The sequence below is a fragment of the Aythya ferina genome (genome assembly GCF_964211825.1).
Source record: "Aythya ferina genome assembly, chromosome: 18".
Classification (NCBI taxonomy): Eukaryota; Metazoa; Chordata; class Aves; order Anseriformes; family Anatidae; genus Aythya; species Aythya ferina.
The window spans coordinates 5066920-5086753 of record NC_140317.1 but is presented as its reverse complement, the minus strand read 5'-3'; the positions used below and the strand labels follow the sequence as shown (position 1 = coordinate 5086753).

Genomic DNA, 19834 nt, shown 5'->3' with positions numbered 1-19834 from the left:
TAGAAATTCTCTTTGCATACATTCATATTATATCAGAAGGAAAACCAACTGGCAAGACAAAAATATAGATATGCTTATACAATATGCATGAAAGACTAATTTACAGCAGCTTCTTTGGCACTCAGAAATCATGAATATCAGTTTTCATTTCCGCTTAACATTTGTTTGAAAAACTTGGATGTGATACGTCAGGATATTAGACTTCAGTAACAATGTAAAAGGATACAAGCAGCAAAAAAAAGATGTTTTTAATAAGCCTAAGCAAATTAATGTGTACTTTCACTTAAAGATAAAATCTCTAACATAAAACAAAACCATGATAGCACAAATACAGCAAAAGCCTTTTTTCAAATCCCACTGAAATAAACAGTAAGCTTACAACTCAGATTAATGTGAAATCGTTCAAAGATCAAGGAAGCGAAATGAATGGGGTATCATCTCAGGGCTGGTAAATACTGATAAAAAGATTAAGAGGTGGAATGATAATGGATGCCAGCATTCCTATTCTTCATACTGCTCTACCAAAAATTCTGACCAAACTATTGAGTTTTGCTGTGTGGATTTTTATTACCCAACAAATCAAGGAAATAAGTGAAAGGCAATCATGTGTCATGGCCAGTTTGATCAACTGAGAACGGTTTCTTAAGATCAAAAGGTACAAGGTACACTTAGTTAATAGTAAAATAAAAAATGAAATACATGAAATTCTCTAAACTGCATCACAGATAGCCTTGTAAAACTTGTCAGAGCAATAATACTTCACTTCAATAACCCAATAAATAGTTCTGAATGGCCTTCTAACATCATCTAATATTGAGTCAGACCAAGCAGAACAGAAAGAGGGGAAAAAAGAGTAAAACATCTGATTCACATACATACTGAACGTGCACAAGTCCTAGTTCATTAGGATCCCTGAAAGCCGGCTTCAAAATGCTTGCTGAAGCTACACAAACTTAGAGATTTCCTTCAATTTCTAATAAAATACTTGATATAATTCTTATGCTGCAGATGAACACCACAGAAGTTCATTAAAAGGGATCAATTTTAAAAGCAACCTCATGAGAGGCATTACCTAGCTAAAATTAAGCTGCATCACTTTAAATGCATTTGTAAGTTACTCACTACCACAAGACCTGAGAATCGTTTTCCCTTCCCATGTACTGTAAGACAAAGTTGTTCCTTGTGGACTTTCAGTCCTTCTCTTGTTGATATGTACAGCAAAAACAGGTCCCACAAATAATCAGACAGAAAAGAACTCCTTATCTTAAAAAAAAAAGACTTGATCACTTACAGTATTTGGAAGAAAATACAAATACATAGCAACAAGAGAAGTGTCATCACTGACAGTGTCCTGTCATCCACGATGTATAACCTATTACCTAAGATGTATACCTTCAGGTGTTCAAGATATAAATAGTATGGTTCCAATTACAGGAGAACAGGAGTGGATAAGAGCATTAGAGTGCTGCTACTCACTTTTGACTGAATACTGAACATCCAGTTTGACAAATTGGAATGACTTCAATAACCCCTCAGTCTGTGTGCTTTTTTTTTTTTTTTTTAACATTATTCATTAAATCTCCTGGGAATACACAAGGGCTTTCCTGCCTGTCCTTACATTTCTTTGCTTGCCAAATGTTCAGGTGCCCTCTAATCCTCCCTAACACCCTCTGAACTAACTCACAGCAAGAACCTGGAGTGAATTTAAAATCTTTCTGTATGCCTCTAAAATAATTCTTTGCTATTTTATTGCGCATGAAGACAGCTGTGCTTCACGGGAGTAGTGCTGCATGCCCTGTGAGAGTAAAAGTGACAGCAAATGTCACGGGAGATACTGCACTCCCTCAACAAGTCCAACCTCAGGTACACCTACGTAGTTATGACATGTAGGAGCTACTGACATATACTCTGAGTCAACTTTTTTTTTTAAAATGTCTTCAAAAATAAGACATTCGCATTCTGACTATACATAAAAAGGCTAACAAACGGTACTTTTCTAAAAATAGGAGCGTCGAAAGACACACCTTTCTCAGTCTTCCATATCTGCTCTCAGCTGCATCTTGTCTGCTGGATGCAAACAATGCTGCAAGAATTAAAGTCATGTAGATGGATAAAATCAAGGTGGTTTTGCGTTTGCTGCCTACATTAGACTACCATCTACAACAGTTCTGGATTAAGAGTTAGTTGCTGTGCTATTCAGCATGTTTTCACATTTTGCAGAATGAGATTACAGTACAGTATTCCCAAAATATATTGAACGAAACAGCTTACGTCAATCGCCTCAGGTATTTTTAGACTATGCTGTAGAATAAACACCACAAGATTGTTCTTACAGTTCACATTCTGGGTCCGTTTGACAATGCTTCCATCACAGATTATGATGAAGGTTTCAGCGAACTCAAAAGGACTATTGGGAAGTCTAAGATGGAAGCCATGTCTTGTGGTCCTTCATATGGCACCACCCTGAGAAAGTTACAGCAGCGACCTCAACGCAGTTCAATGCTGATAGATGCTGAGCCTACAAGCTGTTTCCAAATACCAGTACTTCACAGGATCATGTCTTTAAGATGACTAAGTGAAGCAAATTCTTGTAAACAAGAATTTGAAGACTTTCAGTTAAAGTAGTAAGGCAACATTTCCCACAGAAATACTTCTGCATATCTAATTGCTGAACAAGTCAATGACGAATTCATTTTTCAGTTGTACAGACACACTCTGTAATAACACCTAATGAAAGTATTGCTCGTTCAATAGAAGAACTCAAGTGTCTGCAGAACTAGAACATAGGTAAAAAATAATATATGAAAAATAATTCTGTAGTGAATAATAGAGTGAAATTAGGCAATTACACCTTCAGAAAGGTATGGCTTAGAACAGAATTGTTCAATACATAAGTCCCTATTTGCTTCCATCTCTAACACGGGATTTTTAAGAGCATGCATACCACACTCAGCTGATTAAAGAAAAAAGGCTATCAGACTTGGCATTTTTTCCTCCCATGTTTCGTGTTCAGTTAGACTGATGGCAGTTTAGGAGTAGCTTCCTCCATCTTAATCTCTTCAACTCGATCTTTTCACCTTCCCACATCACTTGGCAGTAGTGTGCCTCTGCTTTTCCTTACGTTGGACTACGTGTGGTGTATCTAGATCAAATGCTGCTGTACTCAGAGCCACGGGCACGAAGAGTCGCTGCTTTCCACTCCACTGCAAAGAAGGTGATTGTTCCGAAGAAGCCCACAATCACCATGATGAGAAGTTGCCACTGCAGAAGGAAGTAGTTGCTGTAGAAATATGCAACTGCTGCACAGATGGACTGAGAAAACAAAAGCAAAGATAAAGACCGTATATGTAGATATCCAGTCCAGCATTGGTATATAAGGATGATCAAAGTGATATATGAACTGATACACATAGTTAACATGCATCCTTTGATACACTTCTTTAGAAGGTATGCCATCTTAAACTCCATTATACCTCAACATATGCCTTGATTTGATATACAACAGATTTAGTTTTAACTTGTTATTTAAATAGCATAAGCTATAGAAAGCGAACACCACATCCAAAAGCGTGTGTTGCATAGCAAGTGCAGTTCTCTGGTATTTCAAAACATTTTGTCTGGAAGCAACACAGCCAAGGCTTTAGGACAAAATCCAGAAAACCTATTTTCAGTTTTACAGCATCACAAAATATTCTATACCAAAATAGCTGGAAGTTTTGACAGGCATTGCTGCTCGCTTGCAGTATATCTTTTTTAAGGGTAAAGTTTTCATTAGAGCTTGCATAAAGAATCTTTACCTTTCTTGTCTATCTCAGATTTTAAATATCACTGAGAAGATATATAAGATGGAGCGGTGCACCAGAAAAAAAAATATCACAGAAGATAAAAGCCCTAAGGCAAGCAATGATAATCTTTTCAACTGGACACACCCTGGACTCTCCTCCCAGCACTAATTTATTATGGCGTGACCATCCGTGAATCGTTTCAATGCCTTGTACCTCAGTTTTCCTACTGACACCTCTGATTAACGCAGATCTTAACCCATCAGTATCAAACAGGGTTAATTCCTGTGAGCAAAGTGATCTATCCAGAACACACATATGAAGACTTTTCACTGAGTCTCCAGCTAGCATAAATACATCCGTTTTGGCATTATGACAACTTAAAAACAGGTAAAAAAAAAAAAAAAACTTTTCTTTTGTCTGCATACCCACCTGGTAACACCCAATGACATAACACAACACCTTCAAACTCTTCAACCAATACTTAAACTTTTTTCCTTTTAACTCAATCCTGTAACTAAAAACTTAAGTAAATAAATTCCATAGACAAATATTTGCATAAAACTCAAGCCTGCTTAACTGTGCAAGTCTTCTGACTTTAAACAAGAGTTTCCAGTATTTCTAATCTCCCTCACAACTTGTAATAGCAGTTTGATTACATAATCACAGCAAGCTATACAATCAAGCTACTCCTACTTGAGAACTCCTCTGTGAAAAGCAGGTTCACATCCTTTGTGGAAATAACAATTTCTTGAGCTCAATAAAGAAGCCAACATGATATTCAATAAGATTCCAACAACCTTACATTCAAAAAACTGTGAGAGGTAGTACCTGAACAAACTTAAAGATGGCAAAGGCAGGAGCACTGTCTTCAGAATACAGGAATCCTAAAATGCTGAGGAGTTGGGTATTAAAGCAGCTGTCTCCTAGGCCCAACAGAAAGCTGCAGAATATGGCCACCTCTTTGCTGAAGGAAAAAGCAAACCAAATTTGAGAATCATTCATTCAAACAGCTTACACAGCTACAAACTAGTGTACAAGCCTACGAACTATTTTTTGGCAGACTTACTTGGAAATGGAGAATGGAAGAAAGTTACCAAACTTTAAATTTCACTGGAAAAGAACTGGGAACATTTGGCTGGCAAAAAGAATAGTTTCATCAGATTTTAATTGCTTGAATGCCAAGGCTTCTGTTAGTATTACCAACAATTGATTCTAAACTGAATTAGAATTGCTAAAAACTCATTTTGGTGCCTGGAGCCACAAAACCCACATGGTAGTGATTGAAAGCTAAGACACATATGGTGAAGTCACAGAAACTGTGGGAATACGAAAGAAAGACCAATTCATATTGCAGAACGATACTCCAGTTAAAAAGAAAAAAGGTGCCTGTACAGGCACAAATGCTTATAATTGCATCTTAGCAGCTGTGCCTGCACAAACTGACAACACGAGCTTCATGCAAACTGGCAAAGATACACCCCAAAAGAAGGTTGCAGTGATGAGATAAGAAAGCTCCCTATGTTCTTTCCCTAACACTGAGCAGTATAAGACAGGCAGAGCACGGCTCAAACTAGATCAAGTGGACTTCAACAAAGAGCTTTCAAAGACTTTGGAAACTAGAGCTACAGGACAAGGCTGGTGCTCTATGCTATTGTAAAACTGAGCCCAACAGTTAAACCGAGTTCCTGACATCTAGCACAACAGTTGTTGGTCACACCCGTAAGAGTCATGTTCTCAAATGGCATAATTGCTGCCAAATATCCTCATGCTTTTTTAAATTCTTAAAATGAGTGTACACTGGTAGAATATCTAACATAAATATACCAAGAACTCCCAAAAGCCTTTTCTACAGGCTTAGTCTCTACAAAGGGAAGCAGCTTCAAGGAGTTTTCTGTTAGAAGCACAGGCTGTTTATATACATCTTGAGATATACCAGCCAGAGCAAAGAGCTTACATACCTTGGAATCATATAAGCAACACCATCTGTTCCTTCCATGGGAGCAATAGGGGCATCATTTGGCATGTTTATAAAAATTAAATAGAAGGCTATGAAATGAATAATGATGCCTAGCATCACAACAGGGTTCCTGCCAAAGCGATTATTCTTGCTCAGTAAACCAAAGATTCCTCCACCTGTAGAAATGGAAAAGATCAAATAATTAAACCAGAAATGAAGAGATAAAGAACAGAACCAAACTTAAAATACTGAAAACTGAAAAATGATGAAAACATGCTGCAACTTCCCCCATGTTAAATGAAACCAGCCCCAAGGAGTTTGCCAGCTCTGCCAGACCAGCTTGCCAGATGACAGAACCTCTGGGTTGCTGGAGATGTCTGAGAAAATGTAGGCAGGGGATTCATCAGATGAGTGCTGAAGACAACACTTAATCTTTTTGCAAGATATTTTGCCAGGCTACTGTTTCCTCCAGGATCACAATGTTATAAAGTAAAAAGGGACAACCTTATGTTTAGCTTTTGTAGCTGCAAAAGCATGCATCTCTCTATGCAGCCAAGCTACTTGCCAACAGAAAATGTGTTTAAATGCTGCAGTACTTGAGTTTAACAAAAAATATATATTAACACTATCTATATTCAGTTTTATTTAAAAATCAAATATCATTTAACACAAGCTTTTAAGAAAAATCTTGTGTATTTAATGAAAAAGTTATCATTTAAATAATAAATGTAAAGAGAATACAATTTAAGAGCAAACTATCAAAAATGCTGAAAATTACCAAATGCAAGTTTCTCCCATCCTAAATTTTGTGTTCCTCTGCACTAACCTGAGAACACCACAAAATCTTAAGATTCATAGCCAACAGTATTTCACATCCTACTTTGCATTCATTTTACATGGCGTACGATATAATTCACAGTGCAATAAAGAACCATGCTGACAATTTTATTTGAGATTTTATTTTTTGTTCACGTAATCGTTGCTAAAAGCTTGAAAGGCACTATTCAGCCAAACACAAAAAACCATTTTGAATAACTACAACATCTTAAACCCTTTCTCCTCTAGAAAGTGGTAAGTTTAGACTCACCTAAAATTTCTCCAACGCCAATAAAAATACCAGAGAGACCAATAAGGCTTTTCTCGTCACCACCAAACCTATTCACAGCACCAATACATGTTCCATATACTCCAGAAAAGAATGTTAATTCCAAACCTTTGAAGAAAACCAAACAAAACTGACAGATGAGCTATTACAAAGCTAATGAAAAAACATTGTATCTAAATGTTTTTCCCTAAAGTAACTTTCAAATACATATTTTAATGAGGTAAACATAACAGAAGGAAACAAGAGGATTTTTAAGCTATGTAATTACAATAATTTCCTATGCCAGTTTATGTAAACATTAGAAAAAACTGCCACTCTAATTAGTGTCAGATGCACTTAGAGTCAGTACTGCTGCTGTTGACAGTTCCTGTATACCCTTAATATATAGTTTGCATCTTTATTTCTCAAGATCTTTGGAGTTTCATTCAAATGGAAAGCACTATGTGCAACAACACTTAAAATAACCGAGGAAATGAAGCAATTTCAGTTTAAGATGGTTTTCCCTAGATTATAGTATTTGTAAGACCCTTGCATCTCCAAATCCCAACAAATAGGCAGTATTTTTAGACTGAATTGTTTACTTTTTCCAAACTCACATAATGAACTAAAACTGAGCAAGAACAACTATTTTTTAAAATTCTTCTTTCTTTCTATTGTCATTGTTGTGAAGAAAAGTAATGTAGCAATAGGAACCAGTGTGAAAATACTAGCTTCTTAATAGAAGTTATATTTAAAAGAATATAAAGTGTAATGCTTAATAAAAAAGTTATAAACTAAATCTGTTTCTCATTCACCTCTGTCTTTTGTTATTGCAAAAACACAGTACACCACTTACTGGTCTACCAGTAGCAGGATATCTAACATGGTATGTGAACTGCACAGCCTCGAAGCTGTGATCAGTCTTATTAATCAGACCATATTGTGGGGGGATGTAAAAACTTTTGTTAACCTTAAACTGAGTTTTCCTATAAACTGGCAATATTGACCAAGAGCCACCAGATGGCAGCAGATGGTTCTTCCAAACTCAACTGACTTTTTCCACATACCTTCAGGCCCTATTTCAAATTAATCAGGCAAGACCAAACTCCCCGTTGCCTCATTATCTTGCTTCACATTCCTATTGTATGAGGACTTCAAGTTAATTTGGGTTAACACAACACTGGAAATGCTGTGAAGTAACTTGCAACTCAAATTAGTAGCTCTTAAGTCAGCTTGCACCACTATCACTACTTCCACTGGAAAGTGACTGCAAACTTTGGCAGACCTTATGGCACCATTTCTAATTTACTCACATTTTAAAGTTTCTTTTCACCTACAAGACTTAATTTTTCATAATGGAAACTCAGAGTTGAGGTTCGAAAGATACATCTATCTTTCCAAAAACTTAATTTGAATATTTTGAGCATTTTATTTTATTTATTTTTGTGGAAGAAGTGCTTTAATATACAGCAAAAATAAATGCATTTTTATTCTACTGCTCATAATTTGGTCTAATGATGGCAGGTCAAGTTTAACTAAAGTTGATAAAAAGAGAGCTCCTACCACTGTAAATACTAAACACAAAAATGGCTTAACTTTTACTTAGTCTTTGTTTTAGCCTAGGTTCTATTGGGAAATCCCCCCCACATCTCATTACAAGCCTAGTAAAGGTGATACTGAAAGTGTAATCTGCAAAAATTGTAATTCAAATGTAATGTAGTTGGATTGAATATAAACTATAACCTACTGATAGCACAACACCAAGTTACATTAAAATTAGCCACATAAATTTTGCCTAACTCTCAATTTGGGTGACCCTGAAGCATACCAAAACAAGTATCATTATATGCCAGTGTTAGCAGCGTTAGGTACACCCCTCCTCTCATACAGAAACACTTTCCAGAACATAGAAATGTCATAAATGAATAACTCATTCAAAGATAACTGAAATGTTCAAGTAACATTTGTGGAGATACAGAATCACAATTCACTTTATATGGTTATTGGTTAAAATCCCTAACAATGCCCCAACGCTGCTACATCATTACACACTCTCTGCTTGCTTCATACCTGTGTAGGCTGTTGTAACACTGAGAAGCAGAATCTCCTTGGTGAAGCTTAGCTTTACAGATCTCTCTATAAAGACACAATAATAGAAATTAATACAGCTTCCACTAACATTATGAGGAGTATCTGCACTTTCTTTTGCTCTTTGCTTAAAGCAGAAATAAGTTGAAATTATTCAAACTGTCTTTATTGAAATAAAAAAATTACAGAGTGCTAAACAGACAGACCTTGACTTGTGCTTTAAAAAAAAAAAATGTTTTGATCCTAAAACTTTTTTTTTTTTGTAAGAAATGCGAGAGAGGGAAATATTAAAGCAGGAGATGCAGTTTTCAAACGATCTCAGAATTAGCAGACAGTTTTTTTGTTCTTGTTTTTTCTTAAACTCACTGTATTTTTGTACTCTCAGTTCATGGTGATTATCTCCAAAAAGAATAAATGCTTTTTTTTTTCCATGAAGATCTCCATGTTCTCAAAACAAACTAACAGTTACAAAGTTTGATATGGCATGTTAGTGAAACTGTGGACAGTCCAGTTCAAAAATGTTGACTTAAATGGTATCATTTGGTGACAAAATAAAACAATATACAACTTCTCTACTAACATAACAGCATAAAGGAGAAGAAAAACTTTACTTTCATGCAGTAGCTTTCCCAAGCAGTGACCTGCTGTTTTTGAGCTTATCTGTATAAGTCACTGTAAATCTTTGCTTGCAGTCCAACTTTGTTTCTATGACAAAGCCATCTGGAAGGAGCACTTTTGAAGCATAAGAAGCCAGCCCAATATCCATATAGAAATCTGAATTCTTATGAGGCTCAGAATTCTGTCCCATAACCCTATGTGAGTGGTCTTCGCTGGTCTGAAAACCATTGCCATTTGGCATTCATTTTCTCCTGTAGACCAGACCTGAAGTTCTATATTTGAAGTGGAATAACCGAATTCTTAACCTCATCTGCCTGAAAATTTTTTTTTGTTCTCAGTGATTTGTACATTATCACACCTCAGCAGAATCATGGAGAGTTGTAAAAGATATGTTAACATTTTTTTGAAGCAACTCATTTTAAATAGTACTTACTAAAGGCATCCACTGCTTTTGTCATTTTGTTTTGTGCAGACCTGGGGAAGCAAATGACTTAGTCAAAATGGGAAAAGAATAGCCACATTTCATTGCCAAGCTGGAAAGCAACTGAACTCATTTTTCAAAGTGACTGTATATTTTTAGGCCAGCATTATATACCAGAATATGTCAATATATTGTTAGAAGTTTGAGACTTTAAACTACTGACCACAAGTTGTATTTGCTTTCTGGGCAAGTGAATGCCATTCAAAAATTAACCTACTCAACAGACCTTCTGAGCATTTTTCCACAATGAGCACTTTTTTCACTAGCATACCTGTTCATGATGTTCTAACACATTCATTGTCCTTTTAATTAAACAAAGATATCTAAAATGATGTCTCAGACAAAACTGGACTGAATCTGTCTGCCTACCTAAGCATTTCTAATGTATTCATCTGTGGCATCTATACATTTAGAGAAGACGCAACAGACATATCAGTATGCAAGAGAACTTATAAAAAGGAAGGGAATAATTTCTGCTCGTTACATCCCTTAACCTAGACTGATGAGGGCAAGAAAGATGATGAAAGGTAGCTATATGTTTAACAATCAGCAAAGAAAACACTTGCCATAAACACTTACGAGCTTTCCCCTGGGATTTCATTAGTAGAATCTGCCTCCCCTGGAGCTTTTGTGTCCTCTTGTTTCCTAATCAGAAAGAAGAGAACTGTGCCCACCAGACTGATAACAGTCAGCGCAATGAAGACAGTTCTGCGATCGCTCTCTGGAAAAGCAAGTAAGAGTCATAACTAGATGTGCAGAAGTAATTCAAAGTAAGACAACTACCTTCACAGAATTAATACAGGGATACTTCTTTGTGTTTAAAATGCATATCAATTTTCAAAACTTACGTTGCATATGGAGCAAAAAGAACCCAGCTGCTGTTAAATTCCTATCTCAGTTTTATGACGCTCATAAAATATTGTTATGTTAAAGAGTGTTCCTTAATTCTCTCACATGCTATAGCCAAGGAGGAGCCAATTAGCAATGGAAGTGCATAAATTATTAGAAGAATAAAGTATGTCTTTCAAGATTTGTATAATTTAGAGTAGAGATGACAAGCTATGCCAAAACCTTTCAGATTTCTAAAAAAAAAACTCTTACCAGCATCACAAATGTTAACACTGTAACATCAAACTATTAGGTCTGTAAACTACAAAGGCCTTAAAACCACTGAAATCTCAATAACTGACGCAGGACATAATGTGTTGATGGAAGAAGGTAATTACTGCCCTCTGCACCTGCTCTGGCACACTACGCAACTTGTTTGGCACAGGAAAACCTGCAATACCAAAGTCATTCCTATTTGCAAACATTAGTGAGGGGAAAAAAAAACACCACGAAACAGCAAATAACTGTGACAGAACTAACGTAAAAACCTGAGGACATTGCCTGTGCTTTTATTTACTGCACTTTAGCTTAAAGATAAGCAGGAAGCTGTTCTATGTCAATTAAAAATAACCAGTGTATGATTATAGATCAAGAAGAAAATGTGCTTCCTCTTCAAAATACCTATAATGTTCTCATAGAGGTAGTAAAAGGAAGGAGGAATTGATTTTTAAACAATGTCAAACCTTCCAAAACCTACAGCTATCTTTTAATAAAGAGAAGTCTCAAGACATCAAGAGTGTCTTCCATTTAAAGATGAAGGTAAATGTAACAGCAGAACTCTGATAATAAATTGCTGTATTCTGTGGTTAGCAAGGGCAATGAAATCTAGAATGCACAGAACTTCAAGGCCTCCTGTACTTTCAGTAGCACTCAAGTCTCTGTGCTAAAGATGATGGAATGTGGGAGCTGACCTTTCAAAACTAACCTGTGCAGTGCTACCAAGCCCACGTCTGTAGAGAACCTGAGAAGATATATCTAACAGAGACACGACTACTCATTTCAACAGAGCAGCATTTCTAAAGCATGATAATTATCATTTAGAAGTCAACACCTTATTCCTGATTGAACAATTTTTCTAACATATAATAGACAAGGCTATTTCTCCTATAGTCATTCAGCTAGATATTTTAGTTTGTAAGACCACAATAATAAAATAAAACAACTCTCATGATCATTGCAGACCAGGTCAATTAACCCTATTTATTAATAAATTTCCAGCAATTTTTTTTTTTGTAATTAAAGTCTTACGATTTGCTCTATCTTCACTATTGCAGCTTTCTTCACAGATAGCCCTACCCAGCTTGCCTTACTGACTTCAGCAGTTGCCAGAAAACTTTATTCCTTTATTTCATAGGTTAATCAGTCTCCAGTCTGATTTATAATCATGGTCTACACTGGGAACTTACTCTGGAATGGGATAGCATTCATATTAAACACAGTCATTCCAGAACACCTTTCCCAACAAACGTGAGTGTTTTGGCATGCATGTGCACAGAGGAAAATCCCATGGTAGCTACCACAGAAAACTTCATTCTGAACTAGCATTTTGAATAACTTTGTAGGAAATATCCTAAAAGAAGTTATCCAAAGCGCACTGCATGCAGAAAACCAACATACAAAATACAAGGGCTGCGCGTACTGTGGAACACTGAATCAAAACATCCTCTAAAAATACAGTCTATTGGGTATTGTACAAGTTCCTTGCTGCTTTCCAGTTATTTCATATGTTTGTTCATGTTACTATACACTGAAGGGTAGCTTCCCACAAACAAGTAATACCCACCTGTTATGTAAGTTTTTCCTTGCCAAGCAAAGTATATGTAGAGGTTTCCAAAAAACAAGCTGCAAATAAAAAAGACAGCACAGGTAAGCAGCACTTTCTGTGGTTAGATTAAGGTTATAGCATCATGGTAATACTATTATATGCAAAAGTAGTGAAAGAATTGTGAAAGAAAAAGAAGCTAATCATTCTCCACATCAACTGCTAACTCCATACAATATTTCAAACAGTAGAGGATTTTTTTTTTGCCATGAGAGTAGGCATTCATTTTTAGGAATCAATACACAACAAGATGGCAAAACCGAGGAAATTAACCATCTAAGTTGCCTCTCTCCCTGATTTTGTTGAGCATAGCTTAGAAAATTGGCCTATCCTATAGAAAGAATGTTGCAGTGCTTCCCTAGGAATCACGTGCCTTGCCTGAAATATTGGCCCAGCAACGCTAAATTGGTTGTCAACAGCTCAAGGGAAATTCTGTTTCTACCTATAGTTTCCTGAAGTACATTAACTCACAATGAACGGTGACTCAAAACAGCCTAAGAGTGAAGCTTCCTCATGTAAAACCATGCATTTTATTTCCTGTAAAGCACGATTAGTTGGGATTGTAGAAATTGCTCCTCTGGTAAAGTACCAAGATGTTAATTCCTGAACATGAAACTTAAAGGACACAACAAGCACACCACTGCCTCATACTGATGTTCCATTAATGCAGCATTCTATCTCCCCAACAGCATTAGCAAGGCAATTTAGCACAAGCTCAGCAGCCCAAACACTGTGATTCATTCCCCTCATTACCTCCCAATATCCAGAATTACTGTACAAGCAGTGGTAAGAGGTATCTGCCTTCAGGATACATTTGTGGACCTGCCATCAATGAATTTCTTTGCTCCCTTTTTGGTTTTGCTGACACTGCCCAACTTCAAACCCTCCTGTGGCAGCAAGTTCCAGAAGTTTATAATCCGTCGTGGGAATAAGCACCTCAGCTGTTCCAAACCAATCCTCCTCCAGCCTCACCAAGCAACTAGAGCTCCAGCATTTGGTGAGTAACAGCTTTACACTCAGCTCATCTGCCACCTTCATGTTTTGGTAACCCATGAGTAACCCTCCTCAGCAACCTTCTCTCCAAACTGACTGGCCCAGCCTTTTTAACGTCTCTTCAAATCTAGAGCTCTATTTTCAAGCATGTTGCTGTTATTTTTCCCTATACTTAAACTGCATTACATTCTCCCAAGATGGATAAACCCTTTCTGCACAAAACATTCAAAGGCAAGCTTTCTTAAGGCAGGAACACAGCATCCACTGCCCTTGTTGAGGCTGAGCATTTTGTTGGCTTTTTTTAGTTGCTGCAACGCATTAAGCTTAACTTCAGAGAACTATCAACAAAAAACACGCTTTCTTCTCTGACTTCCAGCTGCCAGTTCTACCTTCAGCACCTTCCTTTTGGAAGCTCATCAGTGAGCAGCATGGTTCAACTGCTCCCTCAGGGTGAGAAGGCTAAGAATCAAGGGGGATAACACAACCAGCTAGGAAGGAACCTTACCAGCTAGAGGCCAACTCCACATCCCCAAGTAAAGAAAGCCAAAAGACAGACTGTAGATAGGGTCACCCAAGAGACCAGAGCATCAAACAAGCTTGTGGTGATAAGGCAAGCCAGAGATCAAGTCAAAAAAAACAATCCACAGGCCAGAGTCATAACCAATAATTGCCACACAGGTCCACAGTAACAATGCAGAACTAAGATGGGAAATCAGTTTGTGGATTGTGGTCCAGATCAACAGGGCTTAAACCAGATGCAGGCATGCATGTATCTGAACTGGAGACCAGTTCTCCTCTAGCACAGCTCCAGAAGAAGTAAAGGCTCAGCCCTGAGCTTAAATGGGGGCACATGGGTGGGGTGGGGAGGTAGTGGTCCCAAGTGAAGCAGTTCAGGGTCATTAGGGCTCATTAGTATGCTCAGGATCTTCAAACAAATTAACACAGCCCTCCGAAATCAACAAGATTTCTATTACATACACCAAATGGTCCCAAAACTGAAATGTGTATTTTTAGCGCATCAAAAGCAGAGACTTGCAATAGGTAGCTCTCATTTGGTGTTCTGTAATGCACAATAGCAACAGTATTTTTGCTTCTTTGCTTTCCCTTTTGCTTTCCCTTCTGCTTCATTGACTGCAACATGCCAGTGAAGGTTTTTGTGTTTTTTTTTGATGCAGTCTACCATTTATCAAAAAATATAAAAAGTAGAATGTGTACACAACCAAAAATATTAACAAAGAAAGATTACCTGGACTGTAAGAGTGCCCAAAATACTCCACTGTTCCTTCCAATGCTGTTTTCATCAGAATTTACAGTCAAGCAATTTCCCTGTGCCGTCCATAGCACTGTCATATACAAAAGATATTGGTCAGGAAATAGAAGTGTTTTAGAGGTATATTCAAATATAGCGAAGAATAGTGAGCAGGGTAAGAGCAACGCTTACCAGCAGCTGCAATGCCAATAAAAACAGAAGCAGTGTAGAAACTCCACGTAGAAGGTTGGATAAAAACTGCAATGTACAAGCTGGAAGAGAACAGATCTGTTTATTGAATGTAGACTTAAAGTGGACAGAGTTCTTTGACAAATGGGTATCTCACTTGGCTTCTTCTAAACCCTCTACTGTCACCCAAATGACCTTGGAAAATAGTTCAGGTCATGTGTGAAAAAGGTAAGCTTTTAACTCCACCAAGCATGCAGAATGTTGTTACTGTAGCCATTAACCTGAGACCACAAACCGAACTCCACAGTCAGCAAAGTCTGGAAATGCTGAGGAAAAAATACACTCTGTTTCCAGTAGCCTGAAGGACCTTGAAGTTACTCACCTCCTGACACATACACTAGCTCTGCGAGACACTCCGCTTAGCCAGTGCAATTTCATGTATGGCAGAGTACTTTCATGTGAAAAAATGACAGAAAGGTATTTCAAAGAAAGCAGACAAAATCAAAAATAATACTTGCCTATAAAATAGGCCACTAACAACCATGGAGAGTTGAGGTCCCACTATTGCAACCACTGAAGGTGAGAAAAGGTTTGATGCCGAGAATACTCCATAAATAATGGACATGCTGCATAAATAAAAAACAGAGACGGTTAAGTACTTAAAATACAGGTTATAAATGCAGCTGGTTTAAGAAGACTGCTCAGTTGATTTCAAAGTATCGGTATAGATAACTTATGTAACTGCCTAACTTTCATATTCAAATATTCCCTTCCTTTCTCTTACTAATTACCTGCAATCATTGCACTCTGTCTAGGAATATAGGAGTGTACAATGTTTCTAGGACTGATGAATCACGTCCCAGACTATTGCAGGCCAGCACATCCTGTCATTTACAACATGGATTTGTCAAATTGTGCCTTACCAACAGTTACTGTATTTTGTGCCCAGTACTTCTACAAGAGAAGGTACCAAAACCTCTTTCATCTATTAGTGAGGTTTTCAGCAACTGTCAAATACACCACGGAAATTGTATAGACATATTTTGTGCTAGCTGTACTTTTAATTTATATTGAGACTGTAAATCCTTCCCAGCAGCAACCGGGTTTTTCTATATGACAGATCAATTGGTTTACAAAATCTCCCTGACTGTACTTGGTGAGTCTGGGTATGCCAGTGCAATAAACAATCAGATTGGTATTTTGCAGCTTTAAACCTTGCTTCTCTTCTTGTCTTTCTGATTACTCCTTAAACATTTACATTGCAGTATTTCCTGCAAGTTGATCCAAACAACCCATTCTACACAAAGGCGCAGAGGTGTACATGGACAAACAACCAAGGATTTAGCAAGTTTTAAACTTCATTCTTCATCTCCTAAGACAAAAAGCTGAGAATGTGATGACTGCATGCCTTTTCTCCCTACAAAGAAAATATACAAAACGGGCATGTAGCTCAATTAGAAATTAATAATTCAGAATAAAACTAGACTAAGTGTGAGAATGCCACATTTTAAACTGCTTTGAGTCAGCAGAACGCTAGAATCTCTTGAGATTATATCTCTACCAGATGTAATTATAACTAGCTTCACCCTGCAAGGAGCAAAGTAGTAAGATCTGTGTAAATTACCTCGTGTAGCCGCTGCCATGAAAATCTGTGCTGTTTAAATTTGTTATAACAGTTTGCTGTGAGGAGAAAACAAATGAAATAATGTTAGAATGTCTCTTGTAATTTGAAAACATTTGCATTAGTTTGAAGTCAGTATTAAATGTTAGAAATTATCATTAACAGACCCTACAAAGTACTTAATTTAGAGTGTTAATTACAACTCACAACACCTCCACACTGACAATGAAGGAGATATTTGGCAGGGAAACATTTATGTTTGAAGCAGTAATAAGTATTTTAGGATTATACTATGATTTCACCAGAGATCTTCAAGTATTTTCCAAAACTTGTTTCACAAAATACCTCTCTTAGATAACTATGCATGACTATCTTCACGTAAAAAGTGGGGGGAAAAAAGGCTGAAGCTGTACTCTTAATTTAGCCTGACTCTTGGACTTCAGCTAAGAGTTTCCATTCTTTCTGTCTTCCTGTCAACACCCTGTTCCGTTTTTTTTTCCCTTGAATCAGCTTTAGTGATCATGAGACCATGTAATGAGCTGGATTCTCTGGCAGATCTGATTGAAAATCACTTTTAATGACTTTAATGACAATACAGTACATGATTGCATGATTACTAGGTCCAGTTCAGTGAGATGCTATAAATTCATTGCATAACAGAACTTCTGTGTTCGCTGTGCTGTACTTAGGTACTGATATATGGTATCATGCTGTGCAACGATTGTAATAAGAACTGTTGTAAGCAATTATTTCTATAATGCAAGGAAGGGCATTTATGTCTGAATCTAGAAAGGATTCTTCTTACACACAAGAAAAGAGAAGCTCTAAGGCCTGTAAGCTCAAGAGGTATGTTGAAATCTAACAGCCTTTCAAGCATAAAACTATATTGAAAGTAACATCAACAACTAAGTCAGAGGATCTGGTCTATCAGATTCTAAGCATTTAATCAGTAAGAGTGCAGTGTGCTTGTATTAGTAAATGTGGATTATGTTATTCCCAATTTTGCTTCAGCATGCAAAGATACACAAGATATACTAGCAGTAAATTTCTTCTTCAGATGGAACGTGACTTGGCAGATCTAGCAATTGTGGAAGTCTGACTATTTGTCAGATGTTATCCTCATACCCCTCAATGTCTAAAGATACTCTAGGAGAAACTACAGACATATTAAAAAGGGGTTAATAATAACATCTTAGTCAAATATTCTGAAAGGGACTGTGTAGGAAAATCAGAAATATGAAAGATACAACTGTTAAATACTGCAAGTGTCAAAGCAAACATTGAAGTTCTAACATTTAACATGATTAATTAATTTTCTAAGCAATCGGGCACAGCTACATATGTAGCTATATTAAATAAATAAACTGCTTAAATATCCAGTTGATCAACTTAATCTAGTTAATGCTAAACCTAAAGAAAGGAAAAAAAATATCTATTGTATATTAAAAAATCTCCAGTAAAGCAAAAGACAATAAAACTGTGATAAAAATGCGGCATGTTTTGAAATTCACACCTACCGCAATATTTCCACATGTTTGAAAAGCTGTAAATATAAACATAAATGAGACTCCCAAAATAAGTACGTTGAAAAGTTTTTTTGATTCAGGAGACATTTTGTGTTTTCTTGCCAAGTCTTCAGCTTCAGTCTGGAAAACCTCTATTTCCCTTGAAATAAAGTCCCTTTTCCCTTCAGTTTCCACTGAAAGTCCTGTTTAAAAAATAAAAAAAAATAAAAAGGAAAAAGAAAGAAAGAAAGAATGCTTCAAAAATTATGATTACTTATTGCTTCTTGTTCGTTCTAACAAGAACTCTAGCAACTGTCTTAAATAATGTACAGCAAAGGCAGTAACTTGGAAAACAAAAAGGAAAATAAAGGTTCAAAAGGTAACGTTCAAGCTTCTCCCTACCTTCTCCCATGAAGTTAACAGAGCAGGCTGCAGTTACTTCTTCGTGACATCTCTTGCCACCAAACGAAGCTGTTTTCTAAATATCAAGCTAGTTAATCAACGCAGTTTCTTGCCATTGTTCTGGATCAGAATTCCAGCCAAAAGCTGTTAAATCACCTGACAAAGGGAAGATGAGACATTTGTACACACAAGTCATTTCCATGTATGTTGGACAGGAAATCGGGAACATTTCACAATACGGATCAGCTGACTCTGCCCAGAAAGCCCTTGTGCACTATGGGAAATGCAGTTTTATGAAAGTACACTTTTTTTTTTTTTTTCTTCTCTACTTGAAAGTGTGGAAATCTGCTGAGTGACTCCTAAGGGCAAAAGATTCCCACTTCAGAGAAACCAATGTTAAGTGCTTCAGTGCTACCAATGCACATGTTCTGCTCATTGCTTCTGCCTTTCATTATCTTAATGATTCAGGAGAGGAAACGGTCTTTATAACATTTCACTGCTTTGTCTCAAGCAACTACATTCATTTTTAGCGACAATAAACACTTAATATTCTATTGTATGTTTGTTTGTTTGTTTTATGGTATTTTTCACTAATAAATTCAAGATCAATTGATCTTTTCATTTTGAAGATCTCTGTTAAAATATCAGCAAAATTAAAACAGGGAATCACACACCTTCTATGGACCGAATTGTTGCTTTTTACTGTTAGAATCTTGTGTATGTTCTATCGAAACATAAGCCCCACTTAACTGCCAGACAGAGAAAGGGATGGAAATCCAGAATTGGAGTAAATGGCAAATCACAAAATTTCACACCTGCTATCTACAGTAAAGGACTAAAACAAAATCCATACCTCAGCTACCGTGTTTAATATTATTTTTAAATTCTTGAGTTGTATTTTCTAAAAATGTAAATTTTACCTTTTAAACAACTTTTACTTGAAAAAAGTCAATGGAACCATGCAGAAGCCGCTTTACAAAGATGAAATGAGAATATCAAGGTGCTGCTTTTAATTCAGGTGAAGCTAACTTATTTTCCTACATTAAGTATGTACAGTTCAGTTGGATTTTTAAGATCCAGCTTTTATGGTTACTTTAAGCTGTCATTTAAAAAAAAATAAATCCCATGTTTCCAATGCCTCTAGCCACTGTG

The 19834-nt window shown here is 36.7% G+C and overlaps 1 protein-coding gene across 1 annotated transcript; it reads right to left on the bottom strand.

Annotated features, from left to right (window-relative positions):
• Nucleotides 1-2864: 2864 nt before the first annotated feature.
• MFSD11 (major facilitator superfamily domain containing 11) lies at nt 2865-18919 on the bottom strand. The gene is made up of 14 exons (XM_084492191.1): nt 18683-18919; nt 18293-18483; nt 16779-16834; nt 15673-15780; nt 15158-15237; nt 14963-15059; nt 12685-12743; nt 10593-10734; nt 9966-10006; nt 8897-8962; nt 6830-6955; nt 5744-5918; nt 4614-4749; nt 2865-3312 (listed from the first exon to the last, which is right to left on the bottom strand). The coding sequence occupies exons 1-14, from the start codon at nt 18690-18692 to the stop codon at nt 3148-3150; spliced, it is 1452 nt and encodes a 483-aa protein (XP_084348317.1). The 5' UTR covers nt 18693-18919; the 3' UTR covers nt 2865-3147.
• Nucleotides 18920-19834: the final 915 nt, after the last annotated feature.